Below are 19,034 nucleotides of genomic sequence, written 5' to 3' on the forward strand. Positions count from 1 at the left end.
TAGCTAGCCTTGAGCAAAAAGAAGCCAGGGACAGTGCTCAGGCCCTGAGTCCAAGGCCCAGGACTGGCAAAAAAAAAAAACAAAAACAAAACAAAAAAACAACCCTGGAGATATATCCCCCATTTCCTCCATAATTTCATTTGTCTGGATCATGTTCCTTCTTTGAGTCACATTCACTGAGCGTATATCACTTTTGTCTTTGGAAGGTTCATATCTTTCTTTCCTTGATTCTTTCTATAGATGTTTAGTTTCAATTGTACTGATTTTTTCCCTATATCTTCCTGTCTACTACTTGGCTTTGGCTTGTTTTGTTTTTCTAGAAGCTTGAGGTGCATCATAAGGGTATTAATTTGAGATCTCTCTGTTTTGTTGATGTAAGCATTCACAGGAATAAACTTTCTTCTTAGAACTGCCTTTGCTATATCCAGTGGTTCTGGTAGGTTGCTTTTTCACTGGATTCAGGGAACTTTTACACCACCACCACCCCTTTCTAATCTTTTCTGTGAGTCACTGATAATTCAACAGTGTGTGTCCAGCCTCCTTGTGTCGGAATCTACCATGTCATTTCCTTTGCTGCTTGGAGGTTCCTCAAAAAATTAAAAATAGATTTGCCCTACCACCAAGTGATATGACTCGAGTATGTATCCAAAGGAATGTAAGTCAGTATATAATGGATGTATACGTATGTATGCCCGTGTTCACAGCAGTCTGTTCCCAATAGCCAAGTGATGAGAAGAGCCCAGATACCCTAAGATTGATGGATGGATTGGGGGAATGTGGCGTATGTCCTGGAATATTACATCTCTATATTATATTTTATCTATTATATATACTGGAACAGTATTGAGTCATAGAGGAAGGAGATTATGTTGTTTGCAAGGAGATGGATGGATCTGAGACCATCATGTTGTGTAAAGTAAGCCAAGGGCAGAAGAGCAAAGTTGCACCTTTCCCCCCATACGTGGATGCTAGACCTAAAATAGAAACCTATGAGGAACATGTATGAGAATGTGTTTCCATGGCCAGCGTGACTGAAGCGTGGCGCGCGCGCGCGCGCGTGTGTGTGTGTGTGTGTGTGTGTCTTAAGAAGCCATGCTTGATCTGGGGAGCAGGCCCCTCGCTGCTCAAATGCCTCTCAAATAGCACAGCTTTAACCAGACCGCTTCCAAATCTGAATTCTCCTTCCCTTCCACACCATACCATCCAAACGAAAACTCCCCCACCGCTCCCCCCACCAGCCCGCGAGGAGCCCACCCGCCTCCGCTACCTTAGCGCCCCTAACTAGCGGATTCATAAGCCAGGTGCCTCCTGTTCACCCCAGTGCGGGCCGTAATAGGGAGGCACATTCTATAACGCATGGACGGCATTTCGCGGAGCCCGCCGGCCGCCGCCTACACAGATCCCTCTCTCCCATCCACGGTGAGCCACCTGTGGCCCCAAGTCCCACGTGGGCCATTCGAACCCACAACCCGGCTCAGGATGCCGAGTCCTGTGATGCTGGTGAGGGCCCCGGGCACCGTCCCCTTCAACAGATGGGTTTGCTTTTGCAGAATCGCCACACACACACACACACACACACACACACGCACATGTGCGCGTGCACACCTCGTCACGGTACCGCTTGGCTCGGGCGCGGGCCTGCCCAGGACCCACTGGCAGAGGCGGTTGGCTTGCCCGCTGGCTGCAGGCGGCCGGCCCCCCTCGGGCCCCTCCCGGCCCCTCCCTGAGGGTGCTGAACCCCAGTGGGAACGCAGCCACCTGGCACTGGGCGCCGGCTGCGTTTCTGCTCGTTTTCACGAGTCCCACACTCGTGAGCGGAGAGCCCTCCGCGTCTGAGGACGCAAGACTGGAGAGACTGTAAAATTGGAGGAAATCGCTTCCTTTGAATGTAGGAGAACGTCGGCTGGCTGGTTGATAGTGGGGAAGTATGTGTTTGAGAAGGTGAAATTGGAGTTGGAGCACAGGGCTCAAAGCATCTTGATTTCTGAAGGTACTTCATGCTTTTTCGTCATTATGGAAAAACAGATCTGTTTGAGAAGCGAGACTCGGAGGGTTCTGTCTGGGGGAATTCAGGGTGACTCATGCTTCCCCACTGATTTTCAGAGGCCGCACTTTTCATTCACACCACGGAGCCCTAGGAGGACAGTGAGCAACAACAGGGTCTCCTTGGTGCCCCAGCATCCCCCCGATGTCCCGATGTCCCCCCCCCCCATGTCCCGGCATCCCTCCGATGTCCCGACATCCTCTCCAATGCCCAGGAGTTGTTGGCCGGGAGGGCGCAGATGGAGGGCATAAGGGTGCTCATTTCACAACACGATGTAAAGCATGTCCTGTGGCCTATCCGTGTTTCCAAGGAAGACGCAAAGTGTGCTTGTGCAGACTCATGATTTATTTTCTCTCTGTTTTGTTTTTTTGGCGGTCACAAAATTCAATGCATATCCTACAATATTTTTTTTTTTTAAAATCTGAGGGGAAGGGCAGTTTGTGAGGGGCGAGGAAGAATAATCAAAGAGGCGGCGCTGACCGAGGTACACCGTGTTCACAGACCGCTTTGCGGAGCGGAAACCCCTCTGTACAACGACTTAACTTCTCATTACGCTTCTGAGTCGTTACTGTAATGCGATATACGGAAGGGCTACCGTTTCCTGTGTTAGGTAATGAGTACATTTCTTTTTGGACCATGTCACCCCTTCCTTTGCCCTTTCCCAGCTGCCCCCCCCCATCCATCCCTCATCCCCAATTCTGCCAATCTGACTTTGTCCTGGCCTAAGGACAATGCCGGTGAATGCCCTCCCCCCCTCCGCGCACCGCCCTGCCCCCCCGGGCGGCCTCCACCCTTCTGCCTCCTGACCTGCGGGCTTCGTTTGACTTCACTTACACCCAGATGGAGCCTGAGGACTCGGGTGAGCCTGGCTCAGCGGCGGTGCTTGGCCCGAGGGCGAGCTTCTCCTTGGCGCCCCTGGTGAAGCACACAGGAAGGCCCATTAGCGAGACGCCGCCTCGGCCCGCACCGCCGTGACCCGCGCACCACACTGCCATTACCGTTTATTGCCTCAATTAAATTATCCCACGTAGTCCTTAACCCGGCAACCTCCTGGAGCCTAATTAATTACCACTGACATCGTCTCAGACGCAGATCACCCTCTAATTAATAGAAAAGAATCGCTCAACGTCTTCACAGTGGAGTGCAGTCCCCTGTGACCCCTCGGCACGCGTCTGTCTGCGCCTCCTTCGTGCCCTTCGCCGGCGGGGGGGGGGGGGGGGGAGGGGGGGCTTCCGGGACCGGAAGTGCATTACAGCCGTTATCACGTCGCCCACACAGGACGGAGGCTGCCGCGTAATAAAGCGTCCACCGGCAACGAGCGACTCGATTCCGCGTCCGGCCCGGCAGGGCAAATTGTATTTCCACAGAGAGAGAGTTGGGAGAAAGGAACTTCCTGTCGGTGGCAGACTCACCAGGCTCTTTTCAGTCTGAAACTCGGGGTGCTTGAAGAGGCCCGCACACCTTTGTAGCCTGGCACCAGTGGCTCCTGCCTGTAAACCCACCTGCCTGGGAGACGGAGAAGGGAAGACCGTGGTTCAAGGCCCACCTGAGCGACAAAGTTTGCATGACCCCCACCTTGAGCGAGCTGGGTATGGGGGCGCCCGCCTGTCAACCTAGCTTCTTGGAAGTGTAAGAGGGGGGTCGCGGTCTGGGCGCACACCCAGGCAGGAAGCCAGACCCTGTCTGGAAAGTCACCGGTGCACAAACGCACCGGAGGCGTGGCTCAGCAGGTGGAGTCCATGCTGCAGGCGGGCTCCGGCCCTGTCATCACCCACGAAGGAAGCTTTGGACACCTGTGATGAGTATCTGCCTCCGTTTTCTTACTTGCACTGTGCCTGTTTCGCACGCCTCCTTGGGCCCCAAGCCTGCCTCACGCTTGGCTCCTTGGCTCCTCTTCCCGGCCAGGCTCTGCTCTGAATATTCTGAGTTCCTATAACCTCTCTCCCCCACAGACGCCCCAGGGCCCAACCCCGGGTTCTAGCCTCTCTCACGACCCCGCTCATCCTTTCTCCTCACTCGGGAGCTGCCCAGAAGAAGCACACATGGCCGCCGTCTCCGCCTCAGATGTTCTCAGTTTGCTCTGTGGTCACTGGCGCTCTTCGGGCGGGAGCAAGTGGGGGGCCCCCCTGAGGGGAATCATCAGACTCGCTGTGTTGTGGCCGTGAGGTGGTCAGACTTTCTCTCCCACATTCCTCTCCCCTGATGTGCTAGGCCCCACCCTGCACCTCCATACCAGACCCCACCCAGCCACGGGGCGGATCGATTCATCTTGGCTTCCCTCGGGCCACCCCGGAAACTGTGATCCAAGACGAGCCGTGACTGTAAGCCGGTTGCCTCAGGTGTTTCCGGTGCTGGAGAGACAGGCGACGCAGGGTTCTGCTCAGCATCCGGTCTGACTTCCTCCTCCTCCCAACCCCCGCCCCACGCCACCTCCGGGGCCCGGGGACTGGCCGAAGCCGGGGGAGAGCTTGGTTACGAAGCACCGAGGCTCCCACGAGCCGCGGTGGGGCTGGCCGGCAGCGGGAATGAGCAAGCACCGGGGAGGAAAGGAACGAGGCAACGCCGGGGGCTTCTCTCCCCTCGGGCTCCCAGGCTCCCCTGGCCTCGTGGGGGGGCCCCGATGGGCAGCCGATGGGCAGCGGGCTGCGTGCTCATCTCTGCGCTTGGGCTCATCTTCCCCTTCACTCCCGAGCCTGACTCGAGCCCTGAACACCGCCGTCCCTGCAGCTGCCACCTGCACTGACGGCCCGGAGGAAATGAACGCACCTGCACCTGCATCTGCGCGAGCACAGCTGCTGGGGATGAGTTGGAGGACGGCAGTGTGTGTGTGTGTGTGTGCGTGTGTGTGTGTGTGCGCGCACGCGTGTGTGTGGGAGGCTCCCTGTGCCTCCCAGCCTGGCGGTGGTGAGTTCTCAGCTGGGAACCGTCGGGAACCAGGCCCGTGGGGCCTCCCGGTTTGCCTCACAACCTGGTATGACTTCACAACTCAGAATAGGAGTTCACGGAGCTTGTAAAGCGCCGATGCTCATCCTCAAGCCAAATTGCTTCCTGTGGGGCTGAGAGCTCGCGTGAGTAAGGTTACCCAGAGAGCAGGTGGACCGGGAGCAACCTCAGAGCCTGCTGATTTCCCCGCCGATGGACCTGAGGAACAATGACCGCCTCGGTGCTGCCCGGGGCCCGACTCGGCGCTGTGAGAAGCTCTGCTTCCCGATCACTCCGACCCCACACCGCTAGGAGAAGCTGGGAGACGCCTGAGGAAAGATGGCGCACGGCCGAGGCTGAGAGGGGTGTCCGTTCCCTCCTGGTTCTCCAGCAAGTCGTCAGCGTCCTCCCCCCCCCCCACCGCCGGGGCCTCAGCTTCGCCACGGCCGCAGCCTCCGTGCTCTCGGCGAGCAGACGAGGACAGAATCTCCACCGTGCCCCGTTGGCATCACCCGGTGCGTGGCCTTGACGGCTAGCAGGAAAGGGCGGGGTAAGGAAGCGTGGCCCCCGCCCGACATTCAGGACAGGTTCCGTTTTAAACAGCGCCACGCGATCCCTCCGTCTGGGAAGGAGGAGCGCCCTGGGCAGAAGTGGGGGGGCGGTTCTCGTGTGGGACGCCCAGACCGAATTTGCCAAGTTCCTCCTGACCTCAGTTTCCTCCTGACCCCAAGCGATCTGCCTTGAGGGTGTCTTGCAGGACGGACGTCCCTTTGGGGCGGTAACTGGATCTCTCCAAGTGAGGGCGCCCGACCCCAGGGACTCCAGGGCCCGTCACGGCACCCCCGAGACCGAATCCTCTTCAGGTCTGGCTTATTATTAAGGACCTGCCGGAGCCTCAGGATTGCGACCCGTTAGATGACTTGGGATCACGAAACCAGGAAGCCCAGTCTGTGTGTACAACAGGAGGCATCTTCTAAATGTGAATTTAAAAAGCAACGGAACTAGCGTGCAGACCCCGGGCCCAAACTCCACAGTTACACGAGTTCCAGCCACTTGCCGGCCCCCCTTCCCGCATGCTACAGATAGAGACACGGCGAAGGTCGGAGGAAGCATGATGTCAGGGCGTGGGGGCGGGGCGGGAAGAGGCTTGGGCATGCGGTGTGAGCCTTGGGTTTTACGGACGGAAAGCTTGGGGTGGCGCGGTGACCCCCGTGGCGATCTCGCAGCGCCACTCCCAGTGCGGCCCGCTTGACCTGGGTCACAGCCTGGTCTTGGGGGGGAGGGGGGCGTCCGCGGGAGGCGCGGCTTCACTGGGGCAGAGCGGGAGCGAGTCCCGCGCTGTCCGCGGGGCGCTGTCCGCGGCTGCTGGCGGCTCTCCTGCGCCTCCTCTCCATCTCCTCTCCGTGGGGCAGGGAGAAGGCCTTGCTCGCCGGCCCGAGGCGCAGCCTGCCTCCTGGCCCCAGACGCTTGCTCACTGGCGGATCCCGTCCCTCCCGGAGCCCAAGAGGAAGGGTACCGCGACTGCAGGGAGAAGGGGCGCAGAGAGGGCGGCTCGGATAAAAAGGGCCGATGGAAAAGAGGGGGCCGATGCACAGAGAGGCCTCTAAGGAAATTGTATTTCTATCGATTAGAATAATTGAGGCTTAATGGCCCATAATTTCATTGAGAGATGTGGACAACAGAAATAAAACACTTGGGTTTACTTTGTCCCTAACATGTGAAGGAAGGCCTGGGAGATGACCGAGGGCCGGGTGGCGACTGTCCCCTTGGGGCAGGATGGCGCGGTGGACCTGCGGAGAGCTCACTGGCACCGAGAGCTCACTGACACACAACTGCGTGCATTTGGCTCTCTCAGCGTGCGCGATAAGTTCTGACTTCAGAAAGGTTTCCAGGGCAGACCGTGCATTTCTGAAATTGCAGCCAGGCCCTGCTGCGAATCCCGGACCTCTGCGAGCAGGGAGAGGGGTTGCTTTTGGGTTTTTTGTTGTTTTTGTACCAAGATTGGGTACCAAGACTGGGATTGGGTGGCTGGGACGGAAGTCTAGAGGCTGAACCGAGGGCCTTGCGAAGGCTCGGTAAGTGCTCTAATCTTTGAGCCCCGTTGGTTTTTATTTTCTTTGGGGGATACAATCCCATAGCTGCGCTTACCCCGTTTGTCTTTGAGCTTGCGGTTCTCCCACCTTTTTCTCCATAGGACTTGGGGACCGTGCCCGGCTTGCTTTGGTTTTGATGTGAGAACAAGATACCCGTGGCTCTGTAAAACCCAGTCCCGCTTCGACCGTTGTCTCCGAGACGATAGCTTGTCCAGAGAACGCTAGAATGTGGGCTAAGCCAAGAAGCGTGCGGCAACATTCCTCCGGCAACGTTTCTGTCCCGCTCAGGCGGGAGGGGCCGGCCCACGAGAGCTGGGGAGTGCCGGCTCAAGAACAGACAGACACCCATCCTCGGCAGGCGGCAGCATTTCGGGGCGAGCGGCAGTGCTCGCGGCAGGTCGCGCACACACCCGGGGCCCGCCGGGGTCTCCCATCTGGGCAGCACCCCTAAGCCAGAAGCGTGATCTTCTTACGGCTTCTATGGCTCGGGACGCGTGCCTTTCGTAGTAACTTTCCCCCAGAAAATCAAAGACTGTTCGCATCTTCCAAATTCCAGATCGTCGACCGTACGGGCGTCCTGTTCACCAGACTTTCAAAGCTTATGCTCTGTCCCCGGGGCCTAATGATGCGCAGGGGGTCCGTCCCCCCCCCGTGCCTACACCCCGCCAGTCCATCCATTCGCTCACCCACTCAGTAGTTGGAAAGACGGTATGGAGACAGTAAGGCCGAGTCCCTGCCCCTCCGCCCGTGCGGCCCGCGGAGTGATTCCGCTGAAGCCTGAGGGACTCGACGAAGCGTGTGTGCACCGGGACACGGCGGAGCGAGAGCAGAGAAAGGGCGGCCCGTGCACTCCCTGGATGCCCCAAGAGCCCGTGGAGGTGGCACCTGGCCCACAGGGACATTAGGACACAGCCAGGACTCTGCCACGTGGAAATGGTGGCCCAGGAGGCGGGGAGAGATGCTTTGATTTTGTCTTTTGTTGTTGTTGTTTTTAATATCGGAAGCAAACAAGGATAGGAAAAGAAATGGTCAGAGCCTGGGTGTGGCTTACGGTGGAGTGTGCGAGAGAATGGAGGGGAACCCCGGGGCGTGGCTTAAAGTGGGGTGTGCAGGAGAATGGGGGAGGGGCCTGAGTGTGGCTTGTAGTGGGGTGTGCAGGAGATCGGAGGGGGGCTCCCCAGCTGTGGCTTGTAGTGGGGTGTGCGGGAGAGTGGGGCGTCCTGGGCGTGGCTGACAGTGGGGTGTGCAGGAGAATGGGGGAGGTGGCCTGAGTGCTGTTTACAGTGGGATGTGCAGGACATTGAGGGGGCTCCCCTGCTGTGGCTTACAGTGGGGTGTGCGGGAAAGTGGGGTTGCCCTGAGCGTGGCTTACAGTGGGCTGTGCGGGAGAATGGAGGAGAGGCCTGAGTGTGGCAGGCCCCAGGCCCCTTAGCGCACTTCCTCAGCGGGGTAAGAGCTGCCCTCTCTTCTTGTCTTCTTGTGTGATGAAGGTGGAGTGTAGTTAGGGCTGGGTACTGTGTGTGTGTGTGTGTGTGTGTGTGTGTGTGTGCGTGCGTGTGTGTGTCCTCGAGTAACTTCACACAGTGGACCTCTCAAGAGGACACAGTGAAGGAATAGAATAGAAGGGTGTGTGTCAGGCTACGCCTTCTGGTATGCTGGTAGTCCAGCGGTAGGCAGAATACACACACACACACGCACACACACACACACACACGCGCAGCCACATTGTGCCTGGCACAGGCAGGGGCGGCGGGAGGGGGGAACCTCTGAGTGTGCACAAAGCCGGGGCAGAGCGCAAAGGGAAGACCAGCGTGGAAGGCCCCTCTCCTCCACCAGCATCCGCGCAGAGACACCTGAGCAAGAACACACCGCGTAGCCGCTGCTTACTGGGCCCACTCCCTGGGGCTGACGATTTTACAGATGGCTCATGCCGTATGCTTTCACGAGACGCCGTGACCCCCTCTGGAGATGGTTCTCCGCCCTCTCCAACAAACGCTGGTGAATTCCACCTATTTCACAGGACAAACACGAAAGTAAGTGAGCCTGTGACATGGGCTAAATAGAACCCCCTTTTTTCAGAATCTGAGCCTGCAGATCTTCGGTCCAAAGAGAGCACATTCTTCGGTCTAGAAAGAGCACATTCATCTTTGGAAAAAAAAATAAAAAACAGAATGAAGATGTTAGGAGATTAAAGCGGTGAGGATTCATTTCACTCTAATTAACTTGGCCCCACGGAGGCTCTGTGAGCCCAGAGAGTCAAGGGTTTTGCTGTATGAAGAGTGGCATTGCCAAGGATCATAGATTCGTCCCATAACTCTCAGCACTCCTCGCAGGGGGCGGTTCTCGGTGGTTCCCCCCACCCCAGGGTGAAGGGGGCGAAGGGGACGTGGGAAGAACAGGGTGCTGGCCCCCTGCGAGCTCTCAGCACGGGCGCAGGGCCAGGCCGGCTGCTCCACTGCAGGCTTCGTGAAGGGACTTCCCTAGTGAGCAGGGAAGACTGTGCTCCGACCCCCAGAACCGCGGGGAAGTGCTGCTGGACAGGAACGGGCCCCGTGCGGGGAGACGGGACAGAGCGCGGAGGGAGGGCTGTTTCCCTCCACTGCCCGGAGTTGATCAATGGTTCATCATCCACCTAAGGTGCTTTTATGGTTTTGCCTGGTCTGAACCCAGAGGCCATGAACGTCCCTTTTTGTCCTGCCTGTGAGGGGCCGGCGTGGAGACGGCTGAGGACCCGCTGCCGGCCAGGAGCTGTCTGGAGCTGGTGAGGCGCCCAGCCCTGCTCCTGAGGAGCTCGGCCTGGGGCGTTCTCAACGCCCGCCCGGGCATCAGGACACAGCCGGGGGCTCTCAGCCCAAGCGCTCACCCGGCAGACACGGGCGATCCGCCTAGCTAGCCACCTGCCCTTTACACTGTCCCTTCCTGTACTGCAGGAGGGAGGGCAGCGTCCCTCCTCCCCTATGAACAGCACTGCAGGAGGGAGGGCAGAGTCCCTCCTCCCCTATGAACAGCACTGCAGGAGGGAGGGTGGAGTTTCCCTCCCCCCCAGAACAGAGCCATCTCACAGACATCACAACATTCAGAGACTAGGGAGAGAAGCAAAGTTACCAGAAATATTGCCAGAAATATGCCCGTGTTTAAAAACCACTCCGCATGCGAGGGAAAGGCTGTATGAGAATAACATGCATGCTCAGCCCTAGGACCAGGCGCGCCTTTCTCCTTGTGCTTCCCTCAGCCCCTGTAACATCCTGACCCCCAGACTCCCCATCTCCACTCACGCCGGAGGCTCACAGGCTACCCTACCCGCGCACACCGGGACTTTCCCCGTCTACAGGACGGTAAGGAAGGAGACATTCACTCTGTCGCTGCCATGGTGGCCAGGAGAAGGAGCTGGGCTGCTGTGGTTAGAAACAGATGCAGAGAAGAGAGTACTGTCAGAAGCAGTCTCCTGATGTGTAGCTGGGGTGGAAAAGCCATGTAAAAAATGGCCTGTAGCTTACGAGTGCTTGTGGTGGATACATCTGCAAACAACACCCTCGGCCAGCAACCAAATCAGGAGCTGAAAACTCAGTGATAGAGACATATACGTGTGCGTGCATGCATGCGTGTGTGCACACATGCACAATATATTCATGCATGCATTCCTACCTTTGTGCATACATGCATTCCTACCTTCATGCAGACATACATAATGCATGTGTTCATGTGTACATTCATGCATGCATGCATCCATAATACACCCATACATTGATTCATGCATGCATTCATGTTCACATACATGATATATTCCTATGTGCATATGTATATTCATACTTGCATACATGCACATATAGTCATGCATATACTCATACATGCATGCATACATTTATACATTGATTGATACATACAGTCATATGTTCATGCATACACTTATTCATGCATTCATACATATACATTCACATATGCATGCATGCATACATATATTCATGGACACATACTTACATTTACACATGCATTCATACATGCATTCATTCATGTGTTCACACATACATTCATCCACACATTCTTTCCTTCATACCTACATTCATACCTACATTCATGCATTCATTCATGCGTACAGGTGTTCATATATGCGAGCATACATTCATACATACATTTGTGCATGCATACATTCATATATGGAGGCTGCATCCCTTGAACTGGACTTGACCTAAAGCAATAGAGACCCACACAACTGGCCTCATCAAATATGAAATTAACTCACCTCACGTAATGAGACCATCTGACAGGTGGCCCCCAAGTTATGAAGGACCTAGACTGCATCTTGATAGCTTTTGTGGGGGTTGAGAGGCCGTGCATTGTTAGATGCTCAGCGGCCTCCTCGCCCTCTACTCACAGGCGTGGGGACAATACCGCCCATGCCGTGAAGGCCGACTGTCTCTAGCCATAGCCACGTGTCCCTCACGGGATTTGGCTATCCCTGGCTGGAAAGCTCCATGCCGGGTGGGGGGTGGGGGGGACACGTGGCTTTGGCCTTCAGCCTGGAAAAGGCAGTGTATATACCACATTTTCTTGATCCATTCCTCCACTGAGGGGCATCTGGGCAGATTCCCTATCTTGGCTGTGGGGAAATAGTGCTGCAGTGAACATGGTTGTACTGATGGCTTTACTGTAACCTGGTTTATAATCTTTGGGGTAAATGCCCAGGAATGGAATTGCTGGGTCATAGCATAGTTCTGTGCTTACTTTTTCGAGGAACTTTCGCACTGCTTTCCAGAGTGGCTGAAGGAGTTTACATTCCCACCCCTAGTGTGGTAACATCCCTTTTGGCCTCATCACTGCCAGCGTCCATTATTGTTAGTTTTCTTGATAATGGCCCTTCTAGCTGGGGTGAGGTGGAATCTCAGTGTTGTTTAGGTTTTCATTTCCTTTGTGGCCGGAGCTGTTCAGCATCTCTTCATGTGACTGTTAGCCACTTTCTCTTCTTCTTCTTAGAAGACTCTCTTTAGCTCACTAGCTCGTGTGTGTTAAGTGAGTTGCTGGGTTATTTTTGAGGGTTTAATTTCCTAAGTTCTGTTTCCTCCGTGGCGTCTTCTGTTGGGCCTCGAGCATTTGGTGAAACAGTGCCCCCCAGTGGCAGAGGGTGTGCCTGACAGTTACAGCGGCCACGCTGTCTGTAGCCTGGATAGAGAATTGATTGTGAGGCCAGAGGAGAGGTACAGCTTTCCTGAGGGCGTGTCTGTTGTGTCCGTGTTGCAGGTAAGCGTGAGGCCAGATGCGATTGGCCTTGTTAGCTGGGTGTAGGATTTCCCCGTCGCTGACCTGTCAATTCATGCAGTCGTACACAAGGTTACCCTAGGTGTCAATTTAGCTGCCTGTCTTTTATAATAACATTAGCAATGTGATGTGCTGTCATTTGAGCGCTGCTCTGTGACAAAGCCAAGAGCCTCGCTAATTGCTTCTAGAGTGTACTTACGTGTGGTCTGGAGAGACAAGAGTACAGAGGTAGGCAAGACGGGATCGGCATAGGAGACCTCGTTGTCACAAACCGTGACGGATGCTGGCCGCGTCCTTCCCCTTTGCCCAAAGCACCATTCCCAGCCGGAAGCTCAGTCCAGGCGGCTCACAGGATGAGTTTAAAAGCTGTCTCTGTGTTCGCTCTTTCTTAGCTAAACATATCCAAGAGGGTCTTAAATGTTAGGTCGCTCTTGGTTAAAAAGACAAAGGAGTACCGGGAAAACGTACAGGGTCATTGTTACGTGCGTTCCGTTGGGAAGCGCTGTTCCAACCAGGCGCTCCTGAAACTTGTAGCTGGTGCATCCCGGGCCTCTGCGGGCAAGATGGAGGCTGGATCTGTGGGACCTGAGTGTAGGCCCCACGCGTTGGACAGGCTCTCCAGCCTCGGGGAGAGGGGACGGTCCCTCGGTACAGCTCCTCTCGGCCCCGTGGTGACGGGGGGGGGGGGCTGCCTCTGACGGGCAGGTGAGGCCAGGGACCAGCTTCGTGGGACACGGCATGACTCCACGCCGGATGCATCCACTGCATGGAAAGGCTCCTTCCATGACAAAGCTCCCCATCCTTTCCTCGGAGCTACTTAAGTCATTTCACACAAGAGTCCATTGGAAACCCAGATGAGGCTCTGCGCGACTCATGTGTCTTTTTATTTCCTCTCTTGTAGATACAGAATTCATCTACAGAGAGCGGACGGGAACTGTCATCCTGAGGAACGTTGAGACCAATAACTCTACAGTGCTCATAGAAGGCAAGAGAATCGTAAGTACTCTGTCTAGCCAGGGTGGTTTCGGGCTCGTCTCCTGCAAGACAGCAAAGCGGACAATGATGTCAGGTTTCAGCTTTCAGCATAGCCAAGGAGAAGGGAGGCACTTGGGCTCCGCAGGCTGAGAACCAAGGATGGAGAATGCGCGATGGAAATCACACTAATGCAGTAAGATGAGCGTCCATGTTGCGCTGCCATCCCAAACTCTCTGCAGGTGCCGGGAACACGTGTTGCGTGTCATCTATAATTGAAAGATAACGTCCTGAGGCTTTACACTGTCGGAGAACAACTGCAGGAATGCCTGTACAGTACTTGAAAGAGCTCGTGCTCAGTCTCACTTGAAATAAGTACAGGTAATATTGTAGGCGCTGTGACTCCTCCTAATGACATTAAGTGATGTTTATGTTTCAAAGTAAGTTCCTGAGTTGATCTGAGTGCCACAGGCTTATCATCAGAGAGAGATTAAAGTGGCATTATGCTATGGGGTTGGTGTACAATAATATTAAGGATATCTGAAGACTGGAGTTATGTACCAAAACCCAGTTGAAGAGGAATTAACTTTGTTTACAGCCGCATAGTCACACCTGGTGGTTAGAGAAATAAATCTTCAGCTCTAAGATGCTGATCCTTTTCTTATCTGATACATCAGGGAATTCACAGGAAGAAAACAAAAGCTAGAAGATCTATATAAAAGGCAAGGATTGAAAACAGGCATGTGGAGTGAGAATGGTTTCTAAAGCAGGAGCCGGCACGAGGACACCATGGAGGGTTAGGAGAGGCTGGGGGAACGCGTTAGTCGGCCCTGGCCCTGCAGAGAGGGGCTGGCGAGAGAATTTCCTGGTGTCCCGCCCCTCCCCACCCCCCAGGCTGGCACTGGGTCTCTGTCCAGGGACAGGTGGCTCATCTCGGCACCGCCCATTCTGGGCCCACAAAAGTCTACTGGCCCGCCATTCATGTAGTTTCTTTTTACTATAAATATTCCCTATCTCCCTCCCTCCCTCCTTCCTTCCCTCCCTCCCTTCCTCCTCCCTCCCTCCCTCCCTCCCTTCCTCCCTCCCTCCCTCTTTTTCTCCCTCCCTCCCTCCCTTCCTCCCTCCCGCCCTCCCTCCCTCCCTCCCTCCTCCCTCCCTCCCTTCCTTCCTCTCTCCCTCCCTCCCTCCCTCCTTCCCTTCCTCCCTCCCTCCCTCCCTCCCTTCCTTCCTCTCTCCCTCCCTCCCTTCCTCTCTCCCTCCCTCCCTCCCTCCCTCCTTTCCTCCCTCCCTCCTTCCCTCCCTCCCTCCCTCCCTCCCTTCCTTCCTCCCTCCCTCCCTCCCTCCCTCCCTTCCTTCCTCCCTCCCTCCCTCCCTCCCTCCCTCCTTTCCTCCCTCCCTCCCTTCCTTCCTCTGTGCCAGTACTGAGGCTTGAGCGCAGGCCTGGGCCCCGTCCTTTAGTTTTTTCACACGATCCTGGCTCTCTCTCACTTGAGCCATGGCTCCTCTCTAACTTTCTTGCCGCTTAATAGACAACAAACGTTTCATGGACTTTCCCGCTCTGGCTGGCTTTGACCTGCAGTCCTCAGATCTCAGCCTCTTGACCAACTAGAATTAGAGACGCGAGTCTTTAGTGCCTGGCTAAGATACCTCCTTAAAAAACAAAAACAAAACGGAAGGTCCCCTGCATGTCTCCCCGCGCGGAGCCCGTCCTTTCTGCGGGCCTGGGAACCACCGGCAGTCTCTGCACCGATCGTGCGTGGTCGTGCGTGTTACCTGAGGCTGCTTGAATCGAACCCGAGCCGGCCACCGATGATGGAAAGCCCTCGCGGCCGCCCCTTGGCGGCTTGTTCTGCGCCGTGCGAGTCTCCTTCACGCCGCGTGTCCCGCCCGCCCGCCCGCCCGCCCGCCGCACCCATGCTAGGTGTCCGATCCGCACAGCTCCGTCGGTCAGGATTCCTCTCAGAGCTACACGTAAACGCTCCTAGAACCAGACCTCACAAACAGGAGCGAATGACGGGCGGGGAGAGAGCGAGGGAAGGACCGCCTTGTCCAGAGAGAGAGAGAGAGAGAGAGACGCATCACCCGACTCGGGAAACCGCACGCCGCTCGGCACATCCCCTTCACAACCGCGGTTTAAAAACCAAAGCTAAGCGCGCGTCCTCCGGGGCCCGCCACACGTTTCCGGACGTCCGCTCCGCGTGTCGATTCCAATGGTGATTCCATTCTTCCACCCCCGAGTTCGGGCTCGCGGCTCCCGGGAAAGCACGGCCGTTTGGACATCGCGCGCACGCGCAGGGCTTGAGGGCCCCCTCCTGCGGGGAGGCCGGCGGGGGGTGAACTCGGCTACTCGTGGCGGCCCGGGCCGGGCGGGGCCTCCCCGGCTGTGCTCTTGCTTTCCCTCCCCCCCACGTGGCAGGTGTCGCCTTGTGGGTGAATGGCCAAGAGCGACGGGGCGGAAGTGGCCAGCTGCTTCCCAGAAACATCGTCGGAGGACCGGCGGCACCAGGCCTCTGCCCGTGGACTTTGGTTCCCAGCTAGAACTACGCACTGCGCAGCCCCGGGCGCCCAGCCCTTCCCGTCTAAGGGACGTCGGGAAGGTGGCCGGGGGACCGCATGCCGCTTGCAGGGAGAACCAGCCATGCAGGTGGCGGCAGCCGGGCAGCCCCCAAGTCCAGACAGGTGTGGCAGAGGGCGGAATCTCTGCACCCCACCTCCAGGCTCCACCCCAACGGCGGTTCAGTCTGAGCCCGGGTCGTCCAAACCTGGCCGCCATAGCAGGAGACTCTCCCGGATTCCTAACCGCCAATGAAAAGCCAGCCCGGTACAGACAGACTCGCGCCGGTCACCCTAGCTGCTCCGGAAGCTGAGCTGTGAGGAGCACGAGCCGAAGCCAGCCTGGGCGGGAGAGTCCGCGAGACTCTCGTCTCCAACGAATCACCAAAAGGTGGGCCGTGGCGGGGTCGCTTGAGCGGTAGAGTGCCACCCTTGAGCAAAAGAGCTCAGGAACGGTGCCCGAACCCAGAGCTCCAGCTCCACCACGGGCACAAAAACAGTAACGAATCAAGCCAAAAACATCCTCCTTACTGTTATTTTTTTTTTTTTTTTGGCCAGTCCTGGGCCTTGGACTCAGGGCCTGAGCACTGTCCCTGGCTTCTTCCCGCTCAAGGCTAGCACTTGGCCACTTGAGCCACAGCGCCACTTCTGGCCGTTTTCTGTATATGTGGTGCTGGGGAATCGAACCTAGGGCCTCGTGTATCCGAGGCAGGCACTCTTGCCACTAGGCTATATCCCCAGCCCCCCTTACTGTTATTTTTGAATAATTCAAACATCAGACCTCAATGTTACCTTCACGCCCCTAAAGAAGGCTCTTTTGTCAACAGATCGAACGAAAGGCCTTGGTTAGATCGCACCGTTTTTGTGTTGTTTGTTTTTTTTCCCGAAAAGTGAGCCTCCTTTACAGAGGGGCCTTATTACTTAGGACCTTCGGCCATGGTAACGTAAATCCTGAAAAAAAAAAATATCTTGAGTCTTCTTTGCAGCATGGCAGACTGACCGTTCCAAGTGAAACACACGTAGAAAGCACAGTGCTGCGGCACTGTGCGCGGGCCGCGGAAATACCCCACCCAAGAAAAGTGGGAAAACGGAAAGGAAAAAAAGAAAAATGAGGTCTAATGTCGCCATCCAAATAACAGCTTCAGTCGTCTGGAAAACGTGTATGTGTTCGCCCTCAGTGAAGATGAGAATACAGAGCCGTCCTTGCCCCTGGGCTGGGTGCTGGGAAAGCCAAGCACGGAACGCTCGGCGGAGACCATGGCGCCTCTTCTCGGGTGCTGGGATCGTGTGCGTTATTTTTCCAGTACGGTGATTTCCACGATTGCCGTTCCGGTGCCGAGAGTGTTAAGCAGGTTCTGAAAGCTGCCGTCTCGCGCTCCTCCAGAGATGAGACTTGCCCCGATCGCGAGCCCCCGACGGCGCCCAGGGCTCCCGGGATCGCTTGGACGGAAGAGTACAGCACCTCCCGCGCCTCTTGCTGGCTGGACGGCTGGTCGTGGCCGATCACTGAGTTCAATCGCTGAATGAACACTTTAGGAAAAGGCACTTTGGTTTCCCTCGCTGGCACCGCCTTTGATGTTATACGATCGGCAAGGGCGAGGTCTGGGTGACCCCGCGGGGCCGGTCAGCAACCAGATTAGGAGCTGGGAGGTGCAGGAAGGCATTCCTCTCCTTTCCTGCGAATGTCGTTCAGAAAACTCCAGGGGACACTGATTTTAAAAAGCAATCGACGGAAAGACTCTTCACGTGCCTCACTATAAAAAAAAAAATACACTAATAAAGCAATATACTTTTCTCTTCACAAATAGAAAACCTAAGAGGGAAATGAAGAAAATATCCAATTTACAATGACAACAAAAATATGTGTGTATTATATATATATATATATATTATGTGCGTAAAAAAATCCTCAGCATTGAAGATGTTATGACGTGATCTTGATTGCCACATGTAAGAATAAATACTTGCTGGGCGCTGGTGGCTCACCCCTGTGATCTCAGCTGCTCACGAGGCGGAAAGCTGAGGGTCTCCGTGTGAAGCCAGCCCCGGCAGATAAGCCTGGGAGACTGGTATATTGAAATAACCAGCAGGACGCCAGAAGAAGTACGGCTCAAGTGGCGGAGGGCCAGCCTTGACTGACAAAGCCAAGCGAGGCCACGACCCCCCAAGTTCAAGGGGACGCTCTGAAGGAGGCGGGTGCCGATGGCGCGGGCCCGTAATCCTGGCTACTCCGGAGGGCGAAATCCGGAGGGACTCATTCAGAGCCACCCTGGGCAGAAAAGTCTTGCGCACTCCATCTCCAAAATAACCGGGAAAAAGCTGGAGCGGAGGCTTTGTTCAAGTGTTAGAGCACCAGCTGAGCAAGCAAGACCTGTCAATAATAATATTCTTCCGGGAAACACAGCTGGACAGTCCTGAAGACAAAATCTACATCCACCCCGCCGTGGGAAGCAAGAATCACGTCCTTGCGAGCGCCGGATTAGGAGCCAGACCACCAGTGAAAACCCCCTCTCTACACCCCAAAGGGTCAAAAACCAAGCTTCCCGGGAAAGAGGGAAGTACGTGTTCATCCACCACCGTACACCCGGACATTTCGGAAAATAATTGGGCAGCAGCTGTCTGGACTTCTGGGGCTTCCACACGCGTGTGTTTGTTGGGGAGTCGCGGCTCCCCCCCCCCCCCCCCCCGCCCGTCGGCGTGTTCAGGGCTGGCTGGTGTTCGTAAGTGCTTGAGCGGAGAGACGGTCCGGGTGTCCAGCCGGCCCCACTCCGGCTGAGCTGCGGCTCTGCGGCTTGGGAGTTCGGTGTCCGTGGGGTTTGCCAGCCGTGTCACTGGCCGGGTCCGGGCTCGGGCCGGTGGGGTGCGTGCAGGCGTGGTCTGCGGAGGAGGATGGGGTGGCGGCTGGGGGAGCCGCGTGGCGAGCCCACTTGTGACCAGATCTGGGTTATCGGGTCCAGGAGCCGAAGGCCCCTGATCTCATGGGGGGGGGGTGGATTCAAAGATGGGCCCCGAGATTTGGGTTCATCCCTGCAAAGGCGGATGCAAGGGCAGCCTGGAGATGAGTGAGTGGAATGTTCAAGAAGGAGCGGCTTCCCTGAAGGTCCCAAGACCTCAGGCTTTTTAGTGGGGTCTGCAGACACGGGGCTGGTCAGTCCAGGGGCTCGTACACCCTGGATGGTCAGAGTGGGGCGGGCATC

At 56.3% G+C, this 19,034-nt stretch overlaps 1 protein-coding gene across 1 annotated transcript in view; it reads left to right on the top strand.

Annotated features, from left to right (window-relative positions):
- Dpp6 (dipeptidyl peptidase like 6) overlaps nt 1-19,034 on the top strand; it is a 318,595-nt gene that overhangs the window by 207,109 nt on the left and 92,452 nt on the right. Inside the window, 1 exon segment of the mRNA XM_048340519.1 lies at nt 13,214-13,312. Within this exon segment, the coding sequence (XP_048196476.1) occupies nt 13,214-13,312 (99 nt within the window).

This window comes from Perognathus longimembris, chromosome 2 (genome assembly GCF_023159225.1).
Source record: "Perognathus longimembris pacificus isolate PPM17 chromosome 2, ASM2315922v1, whole genome shotgun sequence".
Taxonomy (NCBI): domain Eukaryota; kingdom Metazoa; phylum Chordata; class Mammalia; order Rodentia; family Heteromyidae; genus Perognathus; species Perognathus longimembris.